Source organism: Saimiri boliviensis, chromosome 6 (genome assembly GCF_048565385.1).
Source record: "Saimiri boliviensis isolate mSaiBol1 chromosome 6, mSaiBol1.pri, whole genome shotgun sequence".
Lineage (NCBI taxonomy): Eukaryota > Metazoa > Chordata > Mammalia > Primates > Cebidae > Saimiri > Saimiri boliviensis.
In genome coordinates, this window is record NC_133454.1 from 116,527,338 (window position 1) to 116,543,996 (window position 16,659).

General features: G+C 35.6%; 1 protein-coding gene across 1 annotated transcript; it reads left to right on the forward strand.

Moving 5' to 3' along the window:
• Positions 1-832: 832 nt before the first annotated feature.
• LOC101039953 (olfactory receptor 8J2) lies at positions 833-1,978 on the forward strand. The gene has a single exon (XM_003920095.2). The coding sequence runs from the start codon at positions 857-859 to the stop codon at positions 1,802-1,804; it is 948 nt and encodes a 315-aa protein (XP_003920144.1). The 5' UTR covers positions 833-856; the 3' UTR covers positions 1,805-1,978.
• The last annotated feature ends 14,681 nt before the right edge of the window (positions 1,979-16,659 follow it).

Consider the following 16,659-nt stretch of genomic DNA (forward strand, 5'->3'; position numbering starts at 1 on the left):
AGCTAGAAATGGAAGGAAGAGTAGGGCTTCTGGAACAAAATAGTAGAGAAGAGTCTAAGAGAAGTCATAATGATAGGACAGGACCAGCCCATTTAGTAGAAGTAATGAAATGTGATTAAGTAAAGAGAATTCTGACTTTGAGAATTACACGCAGAAGGAACAATATTGAGGTGTAGGCCTACTTCTGTGCGGCTAATGCAACATTATGTAGTAGAAACAGATAAAGTAAAATCCAAAATACTTAAAATGTTTCCCATAGAAACGTTGAAATTTCCGAGGGTTATTAATGACAAGGTATGAGCTAGAAAACTCACCAGTGGAAGCTAAAAAAAAGATAACTGGTGGTCACTCTGTCTCACCAGTTTTTTAAAGACTGCTCTCTCTTATCATTTGAAATACAAACAGAAACACACAAATAAAAATTGTAAGTAATAAATTACATATGTATATATGTATATATATTCATTAATATCAAATGCTAATATGTGCATATAATATATGTGAATATACATTAATATCAATATCATATGCTAATATAGTTGATATATGCATAATACATATCATAAAATAAATAAATATGTATTTACTCAATATAAACTATATCCAATAGTGAATACATAAATGGCTTGTTAAGACAGTTTTAAGACTCTTAATTGTCTGGTGAATTTTTATTTCTGAAGTTTATGAAACATGGGGAGAGAAACAATTAGGTTCTGAAACTTTTAAGGGTTTGTCAAAAATATAAACTGATTTCAAATGAAATATTTAACCACCTAGTGTCTAATAGAAACATCAATTTTATTATCTACTAATTTATTTCAATTTTTTCAGATAAAAGATGAGGGCAACAATATAAATGGCTTCAGGAAATCTCACATGGTTGATGGAGTTTATTCTTGTGGGAGTCTCAGATGATCCAGAGCTCCAAATTCCCCTCTTCCTGGTCTTCCTGGTGCTTTATATGCTGACTGTGGCAGGGAACCTGGGCATCATCACCCTCACCAGTGTTGACCCTCAACTTCAAACACCCATGTACTTTTTCCTCCGACACTTGGCTATCATCAATCTTTGCAATTCTACTGTCATTGCCCCTAAAATGTTGGTTAACTTCCTGGTTACCAAGAAAATCATATCTTACTATGGATGTGCAACCCAACTAGGTGGATTCTTGCTTTTCATTGTGGCTGAGATTTTCATACTGGCTGCAATGGCCTATGATCGCTACGTGGCTATTTGCCACCCTCTGCTCTATGCAGTAGTGGTGTCTCCAAAACTGTGTTATCTGCTGGTGTCCCTCACATACCTTCAGAGTCTTATCACGGCACTGACTGTCTCTTCCTGTGTGTTCTCTGTGTCATACTGTTCTTCCAACATCATCAACCATTTTTACTGTGACAATGTCCCTTTGCTAGCACTGTCCTGTTCTGATACCTACATTCCAGAAACAGCAGTGTTTATCTTTTCAGGGACCAACTTGTTTTTCTCCATGACTATTGTCATAATATCCTACTTCAACATTGTTATTACCATTTTGAGGATACATTCCACAGAAGGACGACAGAAAGCCTTTTCCACGTGTGCTTCTCATATGACAGCTGTGGTTGTGTTCTATGGAAGTCTCCTTTTCATGTATTTACAACCAAGGACTAATCACTCATTAGATACTGACAAAATGGCCTCAGTCTTCTACACCCTGGTGATACCAATGTTGAACCCCCTAATTTACAGCCTCAGGAACAAGACCGTGAAGGCTGCACTAAAGAGATTCTTAGAAAACCCATGCCGATCACTCAAACTAATGTAAATTTAAAGCTAAAACTATATTCCTTCAGTGCTTTTCTTTTTTTTGAAAATTGTTATTTTTTTTAATGTGGCAAGAAATAGTTAGAAATTCCATTTATTTCAGTGGGATATGTTTAATTGTTGTTATGTCAACCTCACATACCCACACAAGAAAACAATGTCAATGTGAAATAAAGGTAGTGTATGGAAATAAATTATGTTATAACATTTTCAGAAAGGTTAGAAACATACCCAATCTGAGGACTGTGTGATTCAGATCAATTCAGATCTGCACATTAACCTATATGTGCAGATCAAACAAAATGTTAAATTAGACATGTAGAAAGAACCAGAAGTAAATTCCCCTGAAAAGACATGCCTCAGAGATAGAGTTAAGGCTGCCTTATCCAAATCAGATTCCTAACAAATTCAAGAGCTTCTACTAAAAGGAGGGAGGCTCAGCCTGAGAAAAGACTCACGAGGATGAAGCTGTGCAGGTGGAGAGCTCAAAGGGCTCAAGTGAGTACTGCACGCAAGTTCCAAGAATTACTGTTTCTCGCAGTAGTAGTCTTTTTCGGTTCTCATTTCTGACACCACTTATATAAACCTAAACAACAAACCAAGACAGACCCTCTGAAGGAAAATGATTTTTATTTGGGAAAAGGCATTGAAATAGGAAAACACATGCCAAACTATGTGCGTATTTGGAGAGGTAAGAGAAGAAAAGGATTTTAAAGGAACAAATGCAGGAGGCAGGTGGGGGCGGGGGGGCGACAAAATTGTTTGGAGATCATTATTCTTGGCTGCAAACATCAATGATGATGATGATGATGATGATGATGATGATGCCAGTTTAAGATTGAACAAGCAGTTGCTGGACAGATGTCCTTGCAGAATTATTTTTATATGGGTAAAATTGTGGTAGCTTTTGTGCAAGGCTGTGGTTTCTGCAAGTCCTTTGCAATCATTTTTAAAAAATCAGATATATAAGTATTACAACTCCTCCTTCACAGACTTCCCTAGCTCTGTCAAGGTTGATTTTCTGTTTTTGTTTTTTAGATGAGCAACTTCCTTTTTGATTCTGATAGTTTTCACACATTTTTCAACTTTTACCTGTCTCTGTTATAATCTGTGGTTTTCTTGCTGTTGTTTTTGACATGGATTATTCTTAATGCAGCTTTCTATTTAAAATCCAGGCCAGTATTTAGATTACTTAACAAAATAATACATTAAAACAAGTAAAAGAATTTTAGCTTCATAAGCTTAACATGATGTGGTTATTTATTGAAATTCCTTACAATTTGTATAATCACTACATATTCAGAAGTTGGATATCAGGAGTATAAAATTGAAGTGTCCTGATTGTGAAATGCATATTATAAGTATAATCTTGAAATGAGTCTATCCTCATTTAAATAAATTAAATTTGTTATGTGAATCAGAGACCCTACTCCAGGAGAGTTTTCACAGAGTTTTTTTTTTTATGAACAAGTGTAGAGAACACACAAAGTTGTTAATTGTGATATATGTAGAAGTAAGGAATTGATAACTAACTGAATACCTATTACTATGAAAACAAACATACGTTAAATGAAGTTTGACCTAGATTATAATAATTTTTCCAGCAAAATTCAGAAAACCATTGGCTGTCTGTAGTAAAATCAATACGGTTCAAAAACATATAGTTGAGTGAGAACCTAGAATGCCAGAATTAGATACATAACACCATGTGTGTTCATCTTAAAACATACATTATGTCTACTTTATAAGAATATTCCTTTATAAGAGCACATATCCAACTTTGTTATTCATATACACCAACAACAGACAGAGAGCCAAATCATGAGAGAACTCCCATTCACAATTGCTACAAAGATAATAAAATACCTAGGAATATAACTAACAAAGGATGTGAAGGACCTCTTCAAGGAACTACAAAGAAGTGTGCAAGGAAATAAGGGAGGACAAAAACAGATGGAAAAACATTCCATGCTCATGATTAGGAAGAATCAATATTGTGAAATGGCCACATTGCCCAAAGTAATTTATAGATTTAATGCTATCCCCATCAAGTTACCATTGAACTTCTTCACAGAACTGGAGAAAACCACCTTAAAGTTCATTTGGAATCAAAAGAGAGCTTGCATAGTCAAGACAATTCTAAGCAAAAGAACAAAGCTGGAGGCATCTTGCTACCTAACTTTAAGCTATACTATAAGGCTACAGTAATCAAAACAGCATGGTACTGGTACCAAGACAGAGATATAGACCAATGTAACAGAACAGAGGCCTTGGAGGCAGCACAACATATCTACAAACATAAATGGAACAGAACAGAGGTCTCAGAAATAATGCCACACATCTGCAGACATCTGATCTTTGACAAACCTGATGAAAAACCTGATGAAAACAAGCAATGGGAAAAGGATTCCCTGTTTAATAAATACTGTTGGGAAAACTGGCTAGCCATGTGCAGAAAGCAGAACTTGGACCCTTTCCTTACACCTAACACAAAATTTAACTCCAGATGGATTAAAGATTTAAACATAAGACCTAACACCATACAAATCCTAGAAGAAAACCTAGGCAATAGAATTCAGGACATAGGCATAGGCAAGGACTTCATGACTAAAACAACAAATGCAATGGCAACATAAGCCAAAATAGACAAATGAGATCGAATTAAACTTAAGAGCTTCTACACAAAAAAAGAAACAATCATTAGAGAGAACTGGCAACCAACAAAATGTGAAAAGATTTTTGCAAGCTACCCATCTGACAAAGGACTAATATCCAGAATCTACAAAGAACTAAAACAAATGTACAAGAAAAAAACAAACAAACCCCTTCAAAAATGGGCAAAAGATATGAACAGACACTTTCAAATGAGACATTTATGAAGCCAATAAACATATTAAAAAAAAGATCATCATCACTGATCATTAGAGAAATGCAAATCAAAACCACATTGAGATACCATCTCACACCAGTTAGAATGGTGATCATTAAAAAATCTGGAGACAACAGATGTTAGAGAGAATGTGGAGAAATAGGAACACTTTTACACTGTTAGTGGGAGTGTAAATTAGTTCAACCATTGTCGAAGACAGTGTGGCACTTCCTCAAGGACCTAGAAATAGAAATACCATTTGACCCAGCAATCCAATTACTGGTGTATACCCAAAGGATTATAAATTGTTCTGTTATAAAGACACAAGAACACATATGTTCATTGTGGCACTGTTTACGATAACAAAGACCTGGAACCAACCCAAATGCCCAACAATGATAGAATGGACAAAGAAAATGTGGCACATGTATACTATGGAATACTATGCAACCATAAAAAAAGATGAGTTTATATCCTTTGTAGGGACATGGATAAATCTGGATACCATCATTCTCAGCAAACTGACAAAAGAACAGAAAACCAAACAACACATGTTCTCACTCATAGATGGGTATTGAACAATGAGAATACATGGGCACAGGGAGAGAAACAGCACACACTGAGGGGTAGGAGAGGAATAGCGGGGCATGGGAAGGATGGGGAGAGATAACATTGGGGAAAATGCCTGATGTAGGTGACCAGGGATGGAGACAGCGAACCACAATGGCATGTGTGTACCTATGCAATAATTCTGTAAGATCTGCACATGTACCCCAGAACTTAAAGTACAATAAAAATATATATATGATATCAATATCAGATTCATATTGTTTAGGATTTTCACATAAATCCACTGATTTCTGGGACCCGTTTTGTCCATAGAAGTTGTATCATCTGCAGATGCAGGTTCCATAGGGTCTTTCCTAGTCTGGCTCGAGCATTTTTTTCTTTCCATCATTTGATAAGGATGTAATCCCCAGGCTGGTGCTGGTGTACTGAAAATTCTAGGAGTGGTGCCTGTGCTAAGAGTTCTTTCATTATGTTTATTAAAAAACAGGTTAGTGCTATAAGAAAAATCTGTTGTACTTTATTTTAACATCTAGTTTACAGAAAAACTGGATGATATTTCTTTAACCTTAGCCAGTATGATTACATGCAGAATTTCTTTTACAATTAACATTTTAAAATTTGCTTGTAGCTTCAAAACACAAATTATACAACATTTCTTGCATAAATTTCTTTTTATAACATTTTTACAACTGTCACAGACAATCTTCAATGTGCCTTAATTTTCTGACTTTTTTTATAACCTTCCTTACTAAAGGTGCATTCATATATCTTTAACTTTCTTAACATTTCTTTCTCCTCTTCCTACATTCTCTCTCTTGTTTGCCTTGCTTTTTGTGTCTCTTTCTGATCCCTGTCTCTTCTAGTCTCTCTCTTACTCATTCATTTCCTCTATTTTTCTCTCCATTGTTTCTGCTGCTGTCTCGCGCGACCTTAGCAAAGTGATTTCCTACAACTGATTGCAATTTGTCATCTAAATTTAGAAAATGAAGGGTAAATAAGGATTGTTGTATTTCCTCAATTTCTCTTTTTGCCTTTTAGGATAGAAAACATCTGAGAGATTCTAGGGCTGTATTGCCTTTTAGGATAGAAAACAAGTTTTATAATTTATCTGTAGATATACCTAAAGTGGGATGGGGCCAGTTTATATCTCCCAATAATTTCTGATAGTTATTTAAGGTTTGTAAATTGGTAGTATTTAATTTAATCCTTGAGGTCTTACTTACTGGAAAGTCAGTGTGTTTTCAAGATATTTTCAGGGAGAGGACTTCTGTACTTTTTCAGACGCAATGATAAGTGTGTATTCTTTAAGACAGAATTATATAAATTTAAAAGTACTGTTTCTGCTGGGGCTGCAAGTAAAATGTCATCCATAAAATGAGTAATTTTGCAATTGGGATATTTCTTTCTACAAGGGAGTGAAGACTGATTCACAAAATACTGACACATAGTAGGACTGTTCAGCATTCCTTGAGGCAGCATTTTCCAATGAAATCAACAAGCTGGCCTTTCATTATTAATAGCTGGCAATGTAAACATAAATTTTTCTCTGTCTTGTTCTGCTAGAGGAAATATATATAAACAGTCTTTTAAGTCAACAACAACTATAGGCCAATCTGGAGGAATCATTGTGGGGGAAGGGAGGCCCCACTGCAGAAGTCCTATGGGCTACAAATTAGCCTCAACTAGTTCATGGGCTTTCCATAAGTTCTCTCCCTTCAGAGGTTACTGTTTTACTTAAATAGGATTTGGAGAGAGTTATGTTAGAGATAGGGTTGGAATAACAACTGTGGCCATTGTCAGAGAAAGGTCTTACAAATTAAGTTTTACTTAAATCTTAGCAGAGAATTATAATCTGGAACATCACTTGTAATCAAGGAACATATGATTTTGCTGTGGGCCACTCGAGGAGCCAGAGAGCAGCAGCATGGGTCCTGGGTTGGCAGCCATGTTACACTTGCCTAAGTGCTGCCTTTTGTCTGCGCCTCTTCCTCCTGCGCCTTCCTTTCTCCACTGGGTAGCTGCCAGTAAAATATCATCCATAAAATGGATCTTTTTTTTGGCCCAGGGCACTGCGAGCTTCCCTGCCATGAAGCCTTTTCTTCTGCTCACTGCCTGCTTGGCTGCATGGTTTCAGCCTCTAAAACCATTTTCCTTTTTACAAGAATACAACTGTTTACTTTGCTGATTTTGCATTACTAAGAAGGCCAAGAGATCCCCTTCTAAAGCTTCTTGCTTAAGACAGAGTCCTATAGCTGAAGCATGTCTCTTGTCCTTTTTCCTGTTTATTGGAGGAGGGGGCTCAGGCAAAACCTCCATTTCCTCTTTGTTATTTTGACCTGTTGATGATGTCACTGGGACCTGTACTGAATTATGTAGGCAATTGTAACACAATGATAATTATTTGTGGATCTCAACATATTTAAACATAAAAATGGTACAGGAAACATATGGTATAAAAGATTAAAAATAGCATACCTGTATAGCACACCTGTACAGCACACTTACTGAAAATGAAGCTCGCAGGAGTAGAAGTAGCTCTGGGTGACTCAGTGAGTGACAGGTAAGTCAATGTGAAGGTCTAGTACATTATTGTATAAAAGTGCAAACTTTATAAACACTACACACTTAGGCCACACTAAATTTATAAAAATTATTTTTATTTCTTCAATAATTAAGTACCTTAGCTCTTACTATAAATTTTAAACTTTTTATAACCTTAAACATGTTAAACTTCTTGACTCTTGTGATAACAGTTTTAAACACAAACACATTTTATAGCTGTACAAAAATATTTTATTTTTTAGTATACTGAGTCCATATGCTTTTTCCTATTTTTTTAATTTATTTTTTACTTTTTATGCAAAAATGAAGATACACACACACACATACACAAAACACACACACACACACACATTAGCCTAGACCCACACAAGATTGGGATCATCAATATCACTGTCTTCCACCATGTCTTGTCCCACAGGAACATCTATAGGGACAATAACATATATGGAGCTATCATCTTCTGTGATAACAATGCCTTCTTTTGAAATCCCTTCTCAAATTTTACTGTTAACTTCAATTCAATTGTAGTCATCCTACTGTGTAATGAACCCCTGGAGACATACAACCTTGCAAGGTTGTATTATTTCACCTTCTAAATTTTTGTTATTATTAGTGATATATTGAGGATTAAAATTAAACTAAATTTATAATAACCTAATTTGAATGAATGCCTACTGAACATTAATAGTATCTAAAAATGTTTAGACAAATCTACTATCAAATTATCTATTTCACAGATTGCATCTTTATAAATTGTGCACAAATTAATGAAAATTTATAATTATTATTTTATGAATTTGTATTTAAATCATGTAAGAGCAAAATGAGGAGTTAGGAACCTCCAAGCAATAACATTAGCTTTCATACCACCTGTTTATTTGTCTATTTTGTTATTTCTCCTGTTGTTTTTTTATTTCTCTGTATGGCTTCTAGTTGGTGTCTAGTTGGTCCTTTTATGTTATCCTAAAGCACTTTTTATATTGTTGATTGTAGGGCATATTTGCTAGTGACAAACTCCCTCAAGTTTTGTTTGTATCTTTATTTTGCCTTCAATTCTGAAGAATAATTTTGCCAGATACACAATTCTTACTGGATATACCTTTCTCAGCACTTTAATATATCATTCTACTCCCTTCGATCTTCACAGTATCGTATGAACAATTACTTATTAATATTATTAAGAATACCTTTTACATGATAAGCCACTTCGTTCTTACTACCAATAAGACACAAAGTGCTTTAACACTTTGATTGCAGTATGTTGCATTGTCAATCCTCTGTTGGTTTGATTACATTTCTTTGTGTGTGTATATTCATATATATCATCAAATTTGTGAAAAATTTTTGTTGTTATTTCCCCAGGTGTTCTTTCTTTCTCCTTCTCTCTCGTCTTTCCTTCCAAAACTCTCATTATTCTTATGCTGATAAGTCAGTTAAAGTTCTAGTATAGTAACTCTAGTTTCTGGGTTTCCTTAGGATAGTTTCTATCAATTTATTTTTTATACTTTTCTGAATAAAACATATTTTCTTGTGTCTTGGCATGCGTTTTTTTTCATTTAAACTTTAACTTTTTGAGTATTTTAATGAGGTTTCCTCTGAAATCATATATTATTTCCTCTATAGGCTTTGCTTTGTTGTTGAGGATGGTAGTTTTAATTTTTTTCTAAATTGTTCTTCTAAATAAATTTTTCATAAATTTAATTTTCTAATTTTTTTCTTAAAGAAAATTCTTTGTTACGTATGTTTAAGTCTATTCTGTCAATTTGTCTGCCAGTGATTTGTCAGAGGTATCACTAAATTTCTAGAGCAAAAAGTTTTAACAAAAGAAAGAAAATAAACTTATCATATTTTTTTAACACTGACTGTTTTGGGATAGGCCTTAATCTCTCAGTGAGGCCATTTGAAAACTTGCCTTAGTCTTCACTTCCGACTTGTGTGGAGGCTAAAGTTCAGCCAGAGTTGAAATCTAAGGATTTTATCCGATCTTTTCTGAACAATTTTATAGACCTAGACGTGTTTAGCTCTCAAAATTCTCTGAAGCCTTTTGAAGCTTTTATTCACCCATTTATCTCCTTGCTTAGCCTCTTCTTTCTAGGCCTTTTTGGCCTATATGCTGCTGACTTGTTTGTTATTCCCTTTCCCCACACAACTGCAGTTAGAATATGTGCCTTTGAATACTTTCAACCAAGTCCTCTCAGGAGACTACTAAAGCTCCAGTCTCTGAGTGGATCCTTCATGGAACCGCTGGATAGTTCAAAACACAACTACAATTCCCGGAGAACAAGGCTTATTTTTCCCCCTCTGTCACCAGGCAGCCACACCATGATGTGGGTCACCGTCTTTGTGGTTGCCGCAGTGCGGGGAATGGGCCTTGTAGGCAGATGAGTTGAAACATAACAACACTTTCTACTAAATTCTAGTTTCTAGTATTCTTAAAAATGTAGATTCTGATAGTTTTATCTTAATTTTTTTCCTTCAATAGAGATATACAGTTTTAAAGTTTCCTACTGTACCAAAAAGTGATGTCTATCTATGTCAGGTATTATGTGGATAATAATATCTATGTCATACAACATTGTCAACTCAAATATATTACAGAGAGTGATACATATAATTGAGGAAATAGAAAATAAAAATAAGAGTATTTTTAGTAAAAGGCAAAAGATTTATATGATCTGAAGAGAAACCAGAGTGTGTAGGTGTATTTTAAAATAATAATTACAATAAGTGGATTCTACAAATTTTCTAAATGGTCTACATTTAACTTAATCTGAATAGTGAATATCTGTTGTCTGGGTTATGCAGGTAAAACAAAACAAAAATCTGCTTTCTCCCTCTCTCTCTTTTTCTTTCAGCTTTTTCTCTTTTTCTCTCTTATTCTTTCTTTCCTTCTCTCTCTCTCTCTCTCTCTCTCTCGCTCTGGGTCTATGCATCTACCTAGGATTTCTTCAGTAGGTTTTCATAATATTAATCATATTAATAATGATAATATCTCTCTTAATGACATTAATTTTTAATAATATCAAACCTTTATTTCTTTAAATATCTTGAAATTATTTTCTCTGTCATTGCCATGTTTCTTTATTGCTTGTTTCCCATAAGCAGGAAGTAATATCTAAAGTATTGTTTATATTCAGGATAAAAACCTTTGCTACAAATACCTAACTTTCTTTGCAACCCCTATTTTATATTGTCAAGTTGGTTCATTATTACCGTTGCTAAGTTAAATCTTGAGTTAAGGTTCTGGTGATTAGAATGCTTTAAAGTTGCGGCATTCATTTTGCAGCTAACAAGTATGTGAAACAAATTGTTGGCACAGTATGAATACCATGTTTCTAATAAATGTTCCCCCATTGAAAGTAAACTCATTTGGTGGTATTTACACTATTTTTTTAGTTACTTTTTGACCTTAGATTATACCCCTCTATTTTAATGCACTGTGTTAAAATATTCTTAAGGATGATTAAGTAATTGTGAACTGTGTGTGAAGATATTATCAAGTTACAGAAAACATATATTGTTAAGTCAAACAACATTTCTGTCTTTATGAAGCTTATAGAAAATGGGTAGAATGACGAGTTATTTTGTAAGATTGATGGTATTGAGTAAAATGAATTTATTAGATTGGTGCAAAAGTAATTGTGATTTTTGCCATTAATTTTTTTTTAAGTTTCTTTTTTTTATTGCATTTTAGGTTTTGGGGCACATGTGAAGAACATGCAAGATTGTTGCATAGGTACACACATGGCAGTGTGATTTGCTGTCTTCCTTCCCCTCAGCTATATCTGTCATTTCTCCCCATGCTATCTCTCCCCACCTCCCCACCTCCCGTCCCTCCTCCATTTTCCCCCAACGGACCCCAGTGTGTAGTGCTCCCCTCCCCGTGTCCATGTGTTCTCATTGTTCAACACCCGCCTATGAGTGAGAACATGCAGTGTTTGATTTTCTGTTCTTGTGTCAGTTTGCTGAGAATGATGGTTTCCAGGTTCATCCATGTCCCTACAAAGGACACGAACTCATCACTTTTGATGGCTGCGTAATATTCCATGGTGTATATGTGCCATATTTTCCCTGTCCAGTGTATCATCGTTGGGCATTTGGGTTGGTTCCAGGTCTTTGCTATTGTAAACAGTGCTGCAATGAACATTTATGTGCATGTGTCCTTAAAGTAGAATGATTTATAAGCCTATGGATATATACCCAGTAATGGGATTGCTGGGTCAAATGGGATTTCTATTTTTAGGTCATTGAGGAATCGCCACACTGTCTTCCACAATGGTTGAACTAATTTACACTCTCACCAACAGTGTAAAAGTGTTCCTATTTCTCCACATCCTCTCCAGCATCTGTTGTCTCCAGATTTTTTAATGATTGCCATTCTAACTGGTGTGAGATGGTATCTCAATGTGGTTTTGATTTGCATTTCTCTAATGACCAGTGATGATGAGCATTTTTTCATATGTTTGTTGGCCTCCTGTATGTCTTCTTTTCTAAAGTGTCTGTTCATATCCTTCACCACTTATGAATAGGCTTGTATTTTTCTTGTAAATCTGTTTTAGTTCTTTGTAAATTCTGGATATTAGCCCTTTGTCAGACGGGTAAACTGCAAAAATTTTTTCCCATTCTGTGGGTTGCCGATTCACTCTAATGACTGTTTCTTTTGCCGTGCAGAAGCTGTGGAGTTTGATTAGATCCCATTTGTCTATTTTGGCTTTTGTTGCCAATGCTTTTGGCATTTTGGTCATGAAGTCCTTGCCTATGCCTATGTCCTGAATGGTTTTGCCTAGATTTTCTTCTAGGGTTTTTATGGTGTTAGGTCTGATGTTTAAGTCTTTAATCCATCTGGAGTTAATTTTAGTGTAAGGTGTCAAAAAGGGGTCCAGTTTCTGCTTTCTGCAGATGGCTAGCCAGTTTTCCCAACACCATATATTAAACAAGGAATCCTTTCCCCATTGCTTGTTTTTGTCAGGTTTGTCAAAGATCGGATGGTTGTAGATATGTTGTGTTTCCTCTGAGGCCTCTGTTCTGTTCCATTGGTCTATACCTCTGTTTTGGTACCAGTACCATGCTGTTTTGATTACTGTACCCTTGTAATATAGTTTGATGTCCGGTAGTGTGATGCCTCCTGCTTTGTTCTTTTTGCTTAGAATTGACTTGGCTATGCAGGCTCTCTTTTGGTTTCATATGAAGTTTAAGGTGTTCTTTTCTAGTTCTGTGAAGAAGGTCATTGGTAGCTTAATGGGAATAGCATTGAATTTGTAAATTACTTTGGGCAGTATGGCCATTTTCATGATGTTGATTCTTCCTAACCAGGAACATGGGATGTTTCTCCATCTGTTTCTGCCCTCTCTTATTTCTTTGAGCAGTGGCTTGTAGTTTCCTTGAAGAGGTCCTTTACGTTCCTTGTTAGTTGTATTCCTAGGTATTTTATTCTTTATGTAGCAATTGTGAATGGCAGTTCGTTCCTGATTTGGCTCTCATTAAGTCTGTTATGGTGTATAGGAATGCATGTGATTTTTGCACCCTGATTTTGTATCCTGAGACTTTGCTGAAGTTGTTTATTAGTTTCAGGAGATTTTGGGCTGAGATGATGGGGTCTTTTAGATATACAATCATGTCATCTGCAAATAGAGACAATTTGATATCCTCCTTTCCAATTTGAATACCCGTTATTTCTTTTTCTTGCCTGATTGCTCTGGCTAGAACTTCCAGTACTATATTGAATGGGAGTGGTGAGAGAGGGCATCCATGTCTAGTACCAGATTTCAAAGGGAATACTTCCAGTTTTTGCCCATTCAGTATGATATTGGCTGTTGGTTTGTCGTAAATAGCTTTTATTACTTTGAGATATGTTCCATCAATACCTAGTTTATTGAGGGTTTTTAGCATAAAGGGCTGTTGAATTTTTTCAAAGGCCTTCTTTGCATCAATTGAGATTATCATGTGGTTTTTGTCTTTGGTTCTGTTTATGTGGTGAATTACGTTTATGGACTTGCATATGTTGAACCAGCCTTGCATCCCTGGGATGAATCCTACTTGATCATGGTGGATAAGCTTTTTGATGTGCCGTTGCAATAGGCTTGCCAGTATTTTATTGAGGATTTTTGCATCTATGTTCATCTTGGATATTGGCCTGAAGTTTTCTTTTCTTGTTGAGTCTCTGCCAGGTTTTGGTATCAGGATGATATTTGTCTCATAAAATGATTTGGGAAGGATTCCCTTTTTGGATTATCTGGAATAGTTTCAGAAGGAATGGTACCAGCTCCTCTTTGTATGTCTGGTAGAATTCTGCTGTGAACCCATCTGGACCTGGGCTTTTTTTGGGTTGTAGGCTCTTAATTGCTGCCTCAACTTCAGACCTTGTTATTGGGGGTCTATTCAGGGTTTTGACTTCTTCCTGGTTTAGGCTTGGGAGGATGCAGGTGTCCAGGAATTTATCCATTTCTTCCAGGTTTACTAGTTTATGTGCATAGAGTTGTTTGTAATAATCTATGATGATGGTTCTAATCAAACTCCACAGCTTCTGCATTGCAAAAGAAACAGTGATTAGAGTGAATCGGCAACCAACAGAATGGGAAAAAATTTTTGCTGTCTACTCATCTGACAAGGGGCTGATATCCAGAATTTACAAAGAACTAAAACAGATCTACAAGTAATAACAAACAAGCCCATTCAAAAGTGGGAGAAGGATATGAACAGACACTTTACAAAAGAAGACATGCAGGAGGCCAACAAACATATGAAAAAATACTCATCATCACTGGTCATTAGAGAAATGCAAATCAAAACTACATTGAGATACTGTCTCACACCAGTTAGAATGGCGATCATTAAAAAATCTGGAAACAACAGATGCTGGAGAGGGTGTGGAGAAATAGTAACACTATTACACTGTTGATGGGAGTGTAAATTAGTTCAACCATTGTGGAAGACAGTGTGGTGATTCCTCAATGACCTAAATATAGAAATCCCATTTGACCCAGTGATCCCATTACTGGGTATATATCCATAGGCTTATAAATCATTCTACTATAAGGACACATGCACACGAATGTTCATTGCAGCACTGTTTACAATAGCAAAGACCTGGAACCAACCCAAATGCCCATTGATGATAGACTGGACAGGGAAAATGTGGCACATATACACCATGGAATATTACGCAGCCATCAAAAGTGATGAGTTCGTGTCCTTTGTAGGGACATGGATGAACCTGGAAACCATCATTCTCAGCAAACTGACACAAGAACAGAAAATCAAACACTGCATGTTCTCACTCATAGATGGGTGTTGAACAATGAGAACACATGGACATGAGGAGGGAAGCACTACACACTGGGGTCTGTTGGGGGAAAATAGGGGAGGGACTGGGGTTGGGAGGTGGGGAGAGATAGCATGGGGAGAAATGACAGATATAGCTGAGGGGAAGGAAGACAGCAAATCACACTGCCATGTGTGTACCTATGCAACAATCTTGCATGTTCTTCACATGTACCCCCAAATCTAAAATGCAATAAAAAAAAAGAAAGAAAAAACAAGAAGAGAAACTTTTCTTTCAGTGGAGAAACCTGACAAGCACTATTCCAACCAGATGATCAAAGCTGACATTAGCAGTGATAAGTCATATTGATAGTAAACAGAAATAGATATATATGTATAATTTATATTTTGATATACACACCAATATATATTTTATATATATATATATTTTATAACTATCTCTCTAGCCTACCTACTTCACTATTATATCTATCTAGATAAGCTTAAGCACATAGTGATAAGTCCGCTTTTAATCCAGCATCGCAGTGCTCATTCTAGGCATCTCCACTGATTATTTTCAACTTCTTTCTCTGAGAGTGGAATACATGGCTTTCTTATCTCTAATCTGTTTATCTGTTCAAGCTTAGCATAGTTTTAGAAATGTCAGCCAATGCTCATCTCCATATAATTCAAATACATCTCAAAAGGCTGTCCGAAGCTGTAACAATGTAATCTACACTCCCACCAAGTTTAGTAATTTTCCAACATTAATTCTCCAAGATGCCTCCATAAGTTCTGCTTTGCCAATAAAGTTTTTATCACTAATATTGCCCTTTGACCATGAATGAATCTCACCTTAAAACACTTAGAACCATTTATACTTCAAATGTAGAGCCATATTATTGACTACAGTATCACTCAAAGAAAAAAAAAAAGCCCAAGTTCACTAGGGTTCATTTGTCAATTATAAGTCATCTATTGGAAAAGGAAATTCTGTTGGCTGGTAAAATTCAAAATCTAGAAAGCGCATGTTCCTTAGATAAATGTTTATTCTTCTTATGGTAGCAAGACCTATTTTATCTTTAATGATTTTCCTAGAGGAAAATTAGATAGTGAGAGTCATTTTGTGTGCCGTAACTAAAATATGATTTCCTTAATTATTGAAATGACATTTCAATGACAGACTTGAGATTCCAGAAATTGCATATTTATTCGTGGTACAGTATTATGAATTTTCTTAAATATGAAAAAGTCACTAAACTATGTAATGTTTGTCCTTTGTTTACACTGGCTCTGTTAAGTTCTCTCACATCATAATCTCCCACGACTCAAGAGAAAAGGTGAGATTAATAGCAATGTCCCAGTAGAGGCTTTTCTGAGGGCATTAGAAGAAAAGTACACGTTATTTTAAACCCTCTAGAGCCTGAAAATGAGGACTAAAACAAATAAACCTTCCAGTCTCCACCTATATAAGTCAAAGTGGAAAATAATGATGTTGAGAAAACACAGATTTTTCATTAGAGAGTGGAGAGAACACTGGACTTTGCTTACAAGGATTAATGAGAACTACACTGTGGTGATGCGGGTACTCACAT

Bases quoted from the DNA above. Each gene is read 5' to 3' on its own strand.
- LOC101039953 (XM_003920095.2), top strand. From the start codon at position 857: ATGGCTTCAGGAAATCTCACATGGTTGATGGAGTTTATTCTTGTGGGA.